The 10,355-nt window shown below is 35.9% G+C and overlaps 1 protein-coding gene across 1 annotated transcript; it reads right to left on the reverse strand.

The window, feature by feature from the left end:
- Window positions 1–1,045: 1,045 nt before the first annotated feature.
- On the reverse strand, window positions 1,046–4,565 carry LOC100370973 (ras-related protein Rab-1B-like). Its single transcript, XM_002738160.3, has 4 exons — window positions 4,385–4,565; window positions 3,593–3,755; window positions 2,758–2,877; window positions 1,046–1,748 (listed from the first exon to the last, which is right to left on the reverse strand). Exons 1-4 carry the CDS (start codon window positions 4,556–4,558, stop codon window positions 1,597–1,599), a joined length of 609 nt encoding a protein of 202 aa, XP_002738206.1. The 5' UTR covers window positions 4,559–4,565; the 3' UTR covers window positions 1,046–1,596.
- Window positions 4,566–10,355: the final 5,790 nt, after the last annotated feature.

Consider the following 10,355-nt stretch of genomic DNA (forward strand, 5'->3'; position numbering starts at 1 on the left):
CAAACATACACTTAGGTTCCGGCACTCTCAGGCTGCACGAGAATGTCATTTGTTACGAAATTCAAAGTCAAATTTGCGAAATATGGCTCTTTCACAGAAGCGAGGAAAATTTCAAATCATGATCACGTTCACTCAACACGTGGGCCAATAACGTCGCTACCCAAATTGGTCTGCGCATAAAATCATCGAGTTTTTCTGCTTTTGTTGTGTGTGTCGATTTTACGTAAAAGGATTAAAGTGACCCTGTTTTCGTCAAAAACAAAACAAAACAAACAAACAAATAAGCAGCCTGTCGGCTGAGATAGCTCCGTTGTTAGCAATGCACATTTTAATTAAAGAACATAAGATATCATTAGAATATGAACAATATGTAGACTTGCTATTTTCATCACGAAATGAATAAATCTGAGAGAGGTCCACACGTAGTACCTATATATGTAATATCAAAGCAATTGGACTTGCGGTTTTTAACAAGAAGTCGAAAATATCACTTTTTACCAAAATTGACAAAAATATTCACCAAAATTAGAGAATTAAAGATATCATTACAAAAGGAACAAATCTGAGAGAGATCCAAATTGTAGTATCTATATATGTAATATCAAAGCAATTGGACTTGCGGTTTTTAACAAGAAGTCGAAAATATCACTTTTTACCAAAATTGACAAAAATATTCACCAAACTTAGAGAATTAAAGATATCATTACAAAATGAACAAATCTGAGAGAGGTCCACATGTAGTATCTATATATGTAACATCAAAGCAATTGGACTTGCGGTTTCTAACAAGAAGTCGAAAATATTTACCAAAATTAGAGAATTGAAGATATCATCATGAAATGAACAAACCTAAGAGAGGTCTACCCAAGGTACATATACACCAAGTATTAAAACATTCAGACTTGTAGTTTTCAAGAAGTCGAAAAAGTAAAACATAGACACGGACGACGACGGACAATCACTCACACGATAAGCTCCGCTCGACTGTACTTGTACCACGTGACATGTGTTGCATTTCCATGACAGTGTATGGGAATGCGGATTATATCACAGAATATAGGCAGTAATACTGTAAAATAGTTTTTCTCATTAGAAATTAATTCTTACTGTTACAGGAATTCAGAAATACATCTATTACAGTAATAAGCATGTGTTTGTAATGATAAAAAACGATAATGGATCCGATATTGTCGCCAATATTGTTTGATGCATTGACAAACGCAAAAGTTGCGGTGTTCGCAAGATATGAAGGCCCAACATTTATTTCAAATGGTCGAGCATTTCATAAATGTTTGTGTTATGTTCAAATTTATTTAAATTTAAAGGAGGTCGATCAAAAATACCGGCAATAGAACATTATGTACCTTTGTCGTTTTCCTGTCCATTGTACTTCTTGAAAACATACAAATGTAATATTTCCTATAGGATAAACAAACGCTGAATAACAAATCTTAAAAATGTTGAATAAATATATTACTATGGTGATGATCCTTGAGTAAAATATGTGGGAATAAACGTTTGTTCCTTCAGAATGTATGACAATAGCGCCACCACGTGGCACATTTAAGTTTGTTTTCGTTAAATATACCACGAATATCAGCTGCAACATCCAAACAGCTTCTTCTCATTGGGTGACACGCCTTCGTTTAAGTCCACATTGTGCATATATGCCATCAGTCTCTGTGTGTCTTTACTTGGGGCCCGTAGTAATCTAGAAATCTCGACAAAACAGTCTTCAACACCTTCACCTTAAATAATATAAGCAATTCATTATTATAATCATAATGTATTCGTAAATCGCATCTATGTATACTATACACATATAACTGTGTTGATAATTACTTACTTAGACAGATATACCTTTGATGATACATACAGATTTACACATTTATACCTGTGATGTCTGATAATAACTTGTTCAGACATATATACCCGTGATGTATGATAATTACCTGTTTAGCCATATATACCTGTGATGTATGATAATTACATGTTTAGCGATATATACCTGTGATGTCTGATAATTACTTGTTCAGACATATAAACCCGTGGTGTCTGATAATTATCTGTTTTGCCATATATACATATGATGTTTGGTAATTACCTGTTTAGTCATATATACCTATAATGTTTGATAATTACTTGTTTAGACATATATACCTGTGATGTATGATATTTACCTATTTAGACATATATACCTGTGATGTTTGATAATTAATTGTTTAGACATATATACCTTTGATGTTTGATAATTACTTGTTAAGACATATATACCTGTGATGTATGATATTTACCTATTTAGACATATATACCTGTGATGTTTGATAATTACCTGTTTAGCCATATATACCTGTGATGTGTGTTATTTACCTATTTAGACATATATACCTGTGATGTTTGGTAATTACCTGTTTAGGCATATATACCTGTGATGTGTGTTATTTACCTATTTAGTCATATATACCCGTGATGTTTGATAATTACTTGTTTAGACATATATACCTGTGATGTATGATATTTACCTATTTAGACATATATACCTGTGATGTTTGATAATTAATTGTTTAGACATATATACCTTTGATGTTTGATAATTACTTGTTAAGACATATATACCTGTGATGTTTGATAATTACCTATTTAGACATATATACCTGTGATGTGTGTTATTTACCTGTTCATACATATATACCCGTGATGTATGATAATTACTTGTTTAGAAATACAATGTATATACATTTGATGTATGATAATTACCCGTTTTTGCAGAAATAGTAAACATGTGGTCTATACAGTGTGTAGCCGCAAAGTTTTTCACAGTGTCAGTATCGACAAGCACTGCGGTGTCTAACTTCGTACCAATCATTATCCGAGTTGCTAAAATATAAAATACATTTAATGTTATTTATATCAATACCCCAGGAAAGTGTTCTATGTTCTTCGTGTAATTAGGTGTTCGTATTTACGGGATTTTTCCACACAAAAACGACGAATTCGGCTGAATTTTGTTATCGGTTGGCTTAATATAACCCAAACGGATCATATTTTTGTGAAAGATTGGTATTTTTGTCCTGATTTGTAGGAATCTGAAAAACGCGTTTCATAACTTGTCTCTTATTTAGTTTTATGCCGCATTCAAGATGGCGGCCCCCATATATAGTGAAAATCGCATTTATTTTATTATCACGTGTGCGCCAGCTGACTGTGAATATAAATACAAGTCAGAGCAGTTGTGATATTAGTATGTATAGTATACAATGGTCAATGTGCCAGGTCATTTGTGAAACGTACAGACACTTTTCTGAATTGTCTGCGCGCCATTACAAAAAATAAATCAGGCGATATTCAGTGTTTAAATCTGGATCCGCCATTAAAGCGGTAGGATCGTCACCTGCGCACGCGCGGGAATTGAGCCCCAAGCGACAATAACAACACACGCTAAGAACGCAAGAGCTCGTGGATAAACGCTTATTTGTAAACAATGACGCGCTATGGCCACCTGACGCATATCGTAGGTGACGACTCTCCCGCTTTAAGCTCCATCCCTCATAATTCCTCATCCCTCAATTGAAGTGATATCATTCACACTCACCCTCGTCGGCGTAGTCATTTGCGTCTCTTACCCATTGAGAGAGGTACTGTATAGACGAAGGGTCGTCGAGGGCGTACACAAAGATTGCAGCATGCGCACCCCGGTAATAATTCTTGGTCAAAGTGCGGAACCGTTCAACGCCAGCAGTGTCCCATATATTCAACTGTAGACATGAACAATATAGATAAAACTTCAATTGAAACGTGTTTTTTTTTAAATAAAGGTAATTTACAAATTCTTTGACGAGAACAGTAGACACGACACAAATACAAATAAAGCTAGAATCAAAATAACGTTCCCAGCGAGAGAACAAATTGATTTTTATTTTTCCAGGACTGTACTAAATAGTTTACAGGTATTACAGTGGTGTTCATATACTTGAAGTGTGTTTGTGATGTAAATATCATTCACACTGGCGATGTATTTATTCATTCACTTCCGCAGCTTGGATTAATAGCCAGTCGATTTGGTCCAATGCCCATTTAGTTTTTCATCGTTTCTCTATGTTGTGGTATTCTGTGCTGTGTTCCAAAGCTAACCCATATTAAACCATATAAGCCGACACGTTGTACATTTGTGGGTATACGATACTAGTATATCAATTACGTAACATATCGCGATGCTACAATACTCGACGTCGAGGCATATTTCTATTCACTTCACTTACCATTTCTCTTCGTTTTCACGCCCTGTCAGCGATCATGCAGTTAACATCCAACTGCGAGTGTTTATTTCAAATGAATCGCGTACAACCGGCAATTCTTGGTGTTTTAGTATAGACGATATAATTACCTTGATCTGCTCCCCGTCGACTTCAAACTTTTTAAAACAACAGTCAATTCCCGATGCCACGGCTATCGTTTCTTCGTAAACGTTGTCACGCAACCTCCTAAACAGGGACGTTTTTCCGACTCCGAGTTCACCGAGCAGAATTACTTTGTAGACAAGTTTTCCGCTCACCGCCATGTTATATTATTGTAAACGTCATTGTATGTGCCCGCCCAAGGGTCACATACGTCACTGAGTTACTGATTAACTAGATGTGTATACTCAGTGAATGGTTTGGTAATATATATCGGCCAGGGTCGCGTATTTCTTGAGGTGTTTGAAGGCACGTAACACTGGCAACAATCTATGATAAGTCAACAGTTTGCATACCATATTTCGGAGGTTCTACAAAATATATCAGATTAAAATCATTTGTTTTCACGGGAAAATTTCCTATATTAGTTTTATGCATCGTATTATATGCAGAAACACAACTGACAACGTCAACTAGTGCAGATAAATTACAATGGTTTCAACAACAGTAGTACAAAGTTTAAAGGGCGGTGGTCGTCGCGCTGCGCATCATTTGTGTTGATAAACATTGATTTTCCCACAATCCAATGCGCTCTTCTAATGAAAATTACAAGTATGAGGTTCGACCTGGGCGTGACTTCAACTAATTGCCGCCGGTTACTTCGTCGATACCTTCCAATCACCTGAAAATATCTAATTAAAGCTCGGTAACGTACCAGTTTGTAGTCGTTGATCTGTGCAACAGTCAAAGTCGCCATCTTTGTTTATATGAGACCCATGTATCTCGCGCATGCGTGGCGCAACGACTATCTCCCTTTAAGGTCAAAACAAATAGCTGGCCAGATATAACTAAAGCGGTCATAAGTATAAGTGTCCGGTCATGCAGTGAAGTACTTCAAAAGTCATTGAACAGCACCCAGTGACGCAGGCGAAAGTTCAACCAGGCGTTGAAATGGAGGCGGAGCTAGCCCGCCAAGGCACATCTTCTTTTCAAATAGGGTCACCCAGAGTTCCATAAGCCAGCTCACTCGATGAGTGTTCCGGTACAATTGTTGAAGTCTTCAAAGTTCAGCACTAGGTTAAGACCTGTGATTTTACTTTCTTAGAAATTCAACAGACCATGTTTCCACTGTCATCTGCCAGTATTCCAGCATATTCAACAAGTGTAGAATATTTAGCAAGTGTCACTAATGAGGTCTTATTTAGGATCATGACCCCAAACATCGCCCCCAGAGCTGGGATATAGCAATTTTCACGAGAAATTTGTGCAAGGTATATCTCGGATCGTCTATTGTGTGTATGCTGTCTTTTTGATTACTAGTACATGTATATGGGTATTTTATAACTTCGTTCGTAGAGGGCGCAGCTCACCAACCTCGATCTAATGTCGCCATACTGACGATATTACGACTCGGAATATTTACACCATTAACTGTCATTTGAGTGTGTGTTTTTATTTTTATTGTGGTTTTTATTGTTCGGTTATTAAATTCGTCGAGTATGCTAGTTTTCAGACACTATTACATACATAAAATGCGATACGCAAACCTTATTCACGACCGCGGACGGACGTCAACCTTATCAACTGTGGAAGCCTATGGAGAAAAGCGCGGTGTAACCCGCGATGAAACATGAATGCTTTAGTCAATTTACTGAGCGGTAACATTCTGTACTAAAATTTTAAAATAAGGACACATTTAAGGATGCTTTGAAACCAAAAATTCTACTTTTTTGTATTTTTAAATGCTGGACTACAAGGAGCAAACACTCAGTAGGAAAAAAATGAAATGGATGTTTTTATAGAGTGAAAAATTCATTTTTCTTAATTAAAAACAAAAGCACATGTCATTGTTTTAATTAATCGGCCAAAGCCACAATAGACAGATAATTTGCATAATAGTCACAACCCATAACAAATGAAGACAGTCTCTTACATTCAGTACAACACAGTTCCTCTAGAGGGACTGTGAGTACAAGTTACACTTCAATCATACACGCATTCCATTTAATTTTGTTGAAATTCTCGCTCTTCAAAACAAACGTCTTGCAGTCGACTGTGAAACTAAAATAAACATAATTTCGACGAGGATATCCTCATAATACTTCGATGTTTATTAGTTCGTTGTACAAAACACGGATCCTTCGTGGCCGGAAATAGCTGTCTTTCTAAATTATAATCTTTTAGAATATACATTACTAATCTTCACCGAAAACTTGCGACCTGTTATTTAAAGCGGGGTAGTCGTCACCTGCGCATGCGTCAGATGGCCATAACGTGGCAATGTTTACAAACACGCGTCTATCCATGAGCCGTTGCGTTTTTAGCGTGTGTTCTTATCATCGCTTGGGACTCAATTCCCGCGCGTGCGCAGGTGACGACCACCGTTTTAACACCATGTGAACAAGATTGTGTTTCGAATGAGTCGGGGGATTTCAAAGCAACATACCATCATGCTTGTTTAATGTTCCGAATGTTAACACATGAATTATATATCGCCTACATTTATAAATTGGGCTAAAAACATCCGCCTACATGTATAATACTTTACGATCCCACCATGACGGCCAACATAAACAGTCTACACTACGTGTAATTGTGTCACCCGTGACTGTGAACTGTGTTTACCACATTGCACGTGAATCTACCGTATGATATAGCAAGAATGCTAATGCTGATAAAAATAACTGGCGTCGTTCACTTTGTCGCCCTTATACTAAACAAATCGATTTGGTACTACTTTTTAATCAGTGTGTTTGCAATTTAGTTTTGTTTTTTCTTACAAACAATATAAATTAACATTCTTTAACTTGCTGCTACCAATTGATAAAAACAAACATAAAATATTGAAAATAGTAGAGCAACCAACCTAGCCTGTTTGTTAGAAACAGGAAGGATCCCATTAGATTTATCAGACATCAACCAAATAATGAAATATTGGCTAAGAATTAACACAATGCCAACAAATATGAAGTTTATTAACTAGGCATACAACTAGACAATGCTGGAATACAAAACTGAGTATACAGCATTAAACATGTGCTAAAAATAATAAATATGAAACACATTTTGGAAGAGGGAAAATATGAAGACGGAAATGGTCAAATTAAATATTACAGAATCGTTAATTTATGACAACAAGGGAGAAAATCACAAAAATAAAGCGCGCACATATAGGCAGTTTAAATAAGATTTTTCATACGAAAAATACGAAAAAGACATAATTAAAAACCCACATTGCGGATCTTCGTTAACCAATTTAACAATTAGTTACAAATTGAAAGGGGAAGATTTAACAATGTTGATATTTCAGAAAGAAATACATCGAAAATGAGACGCATGTTTTTGTAGGAATGCATAAATATACTTAAAATTTATCTAAACAACAAAGTAGTTGAAGTGAGGATAATAAGTAAGTAAGGAAATAAGGTCGAGGAAATACTAATTGAGTTATGAAAATATGTTCATAATTGCTTCACAAAAAGTGAGATTAAACATTAAAAAAACACTCTAACAGCTGCCTCAGTTAAAACCAAAAAATAATAATAACACACACATTATTGCATGCATTAGATGAACAGTATATATATATATGTTTTTTTCGTTTTTTTTTTTTATTCCCATCTATTTATACTTTATTTGATGCCGAAACCCATGTAAAACATCCCAAGAGACATATTCAGTGGTACATTTCGAGACAAAATAAACTTTTTAGATCTCACTCGCGTTCACCATTTTTCATGGTTTCGTACACGGGGCGGATGCAGAATGTTCAGTTAAGGAGCTATAATGACTTGATTGTCGCACTGCATTGTGGGATGTATGTATATGAATAACGACAGGTTCAGGGTACATCCCCTCTGCATACGTATACAAATGTGACCTCAAATCGTCTTATTCGAATGTGGTACATGTCGAAGATTTGTTTGTTTTTTTGTATTTACACAACACGAACAGTGATCAACATGAATAAAGTGAACTGCAAATCGCCCACCTTACCATAGTATTTTGTATTTACGGTGGTTCAGAAAAGCGCAAACTTATACACGAATAGTTTAACTAAAGTGTGGTTCAGAAATGACGTCACAGTTCGCTGTAGCGCCCGTAGGGATACGGCCAAGTGAGCACTTCTTTCGTTTATCCATTTTCCCATTTTTTTAACGGGACATTTGAAGCGATACAGGCGGTTTAACTTTTTTAAATCTATTTTTATTTCAATAATTTAAACCATCAAAGAATCATTGTGAAAGTGATAAATTCTAGACTTTTGTATTCATTTGAATTCACATACTCTCGACACAACAAACCCATTCCCTTCATTTGTATATCGTATTTCACAATTCAAACTAAAACAAGAGGTTTATATGATTGAAACATTTTCAAAATGACGTCAATTTGCAACGCGCATGTTGACTGGCTGTCAGTGAAATTTATAATATAAAGACGAGTTTGTGTTTTGAAAAAAAAATTATGTAGATAAACTATATTTATTAATCTATCATGTCTTTTAGCTTACTTTAGTTATTTTAACTAATTTAGTTTCGTTTAATTTAGTTTCGCTAAATCGAAATGTGGCTAATTCACAATAAAGTATACTCCCACAATGAGATTGTTAGCACTTTAGGTAAATTAGGATTCTGTTAATTCATACATGGATTCACATTTGCTAAAATGGATTGAGATATTTCAACGAGATTTACAGTATCTCGGACACAGAGAGCGAGAACAAAAATATACTTTCAACGCGCAACTACAATTATTTGGATATTTCAGCTTTCCTAAGGGTTTCACACATCAGTAAAATTAGTATTTCTTTCGTGAAAACAACATTTTGCAAAAGACGGCATATTTATTATTGAAGCTGTTAGTAAGTATAACAATAACAGAATAACCATGCTATAGATTTTTGAATGGATTGTGAAAAATAAGTTTTGAAATTTCCAATATAATAAAGAAACATTAATCATTAAATCATCAGTCGGGCGTACTCGGTTCCAGGGTTAGCTTCCTCTACAATTCCTTGTCCCTCATCAGAATTTTTAGTTCTTCAATACTTAGGCCAGTATCCCTTTGAAGCAAGGATACACAGTCACCAAAAGATCTGCCAGGTCTTACCTGTCCATGGGTTGGTTTCCACAGCAGGACCAAGGACGCTATTTCGTTGTGTCTGAAGCAGTGTCCCGCTAGTCTGAGTCTACGTTTTCTGATTGTTTCCGATACTTGTGGTAGATTACCGTAGAGGTCTTTATTTGTGACATGTTGTCTCCAGTTGATGTTTTGTGCATGACACAAGGAACGTGTATATGTTCCATCAAGGTCTTTCTCCGTTGCTTTGGTAAGTGTTCAAGTCTCAGCTCCGTAAAGCAGAATGCTTTCAGCTGTAGCTCGAATGAATTGAGTCTTGAGACTTCTTGACATATTTGACCTCCAGATGTTATTCATCTTTCTCATGGCTGACCATACATGGGCTTTCCTAATCTTTATGTCTTTTAGAGAATTGTCTACGCATGACCCAAGGTATTGAAATTATTCCACGTGTTTCAGTTCTTTTTGGTTTACCTGTAAACCTGTTCTTTGCTGACACTCACCTTCATAGACTTCCGCAAGGCCTTTGACTCCATAAACAGAAAGAAGACGTTTAAAATCCTGGTTGCATATGGAGTACCCAATGATATAGTGAAGGCTATATCAAACATGTATATAATTATCACTGCAAAGGTTATAACAGAAGATGAGAACACAGAATGTTTTTTCAAATATATGCAGGTGTTTTACAAGCCCCATATCTGTTCATCATTGTGCTGGATTATGCCATGCGAACAGCACTTAAAGAACATGAAGCCTTGGAATTACAATATCATGCAGAAGAAGCCGAAGAAACCCAACAACTCACCTAACTGATACAGAATTTGCTGATGATACAGCTCTTATGTCGGACAACATCGAAGATGCACAGGCTTTACT

Source organism: Saccoglossus kowalevskii, chromosome 6 (genome assembly GCF_978046115.1).
Source record: "Saccoglossus kowalevskii chromosome 6, keSacKowa6.1, whole genome shotgun sequence".
NCBI lineage: Eukaryota > Metazoa > Hemichordata > Enteropneusta > Harrimaniidae > Saccoglossus > Saccoglossus kowalevskii.

Coding starts and splice junctions, on each gene's coding strand:
- LOC100370973 (XM_002738160.3), bottom strand. CDS start 4,558: ATGGCGGTGAGCGGAAAACTTGTCTACAAAGTAATTCTGCTCGGTGAA. Junction 3,756..4,384: donor TCGACGGGGAGCAGATCAAG/GTAATTATATCG, acceptor TCATGTCTACAG/TTGAATATATGGGACACTGC. Junction 1,749..2,757: donor TACTATTTCTGCAAAAACGG/GTAATTATCATA, acceptor ATATTATTTAAG/GTGAAGGTGTTGAAGACTGT.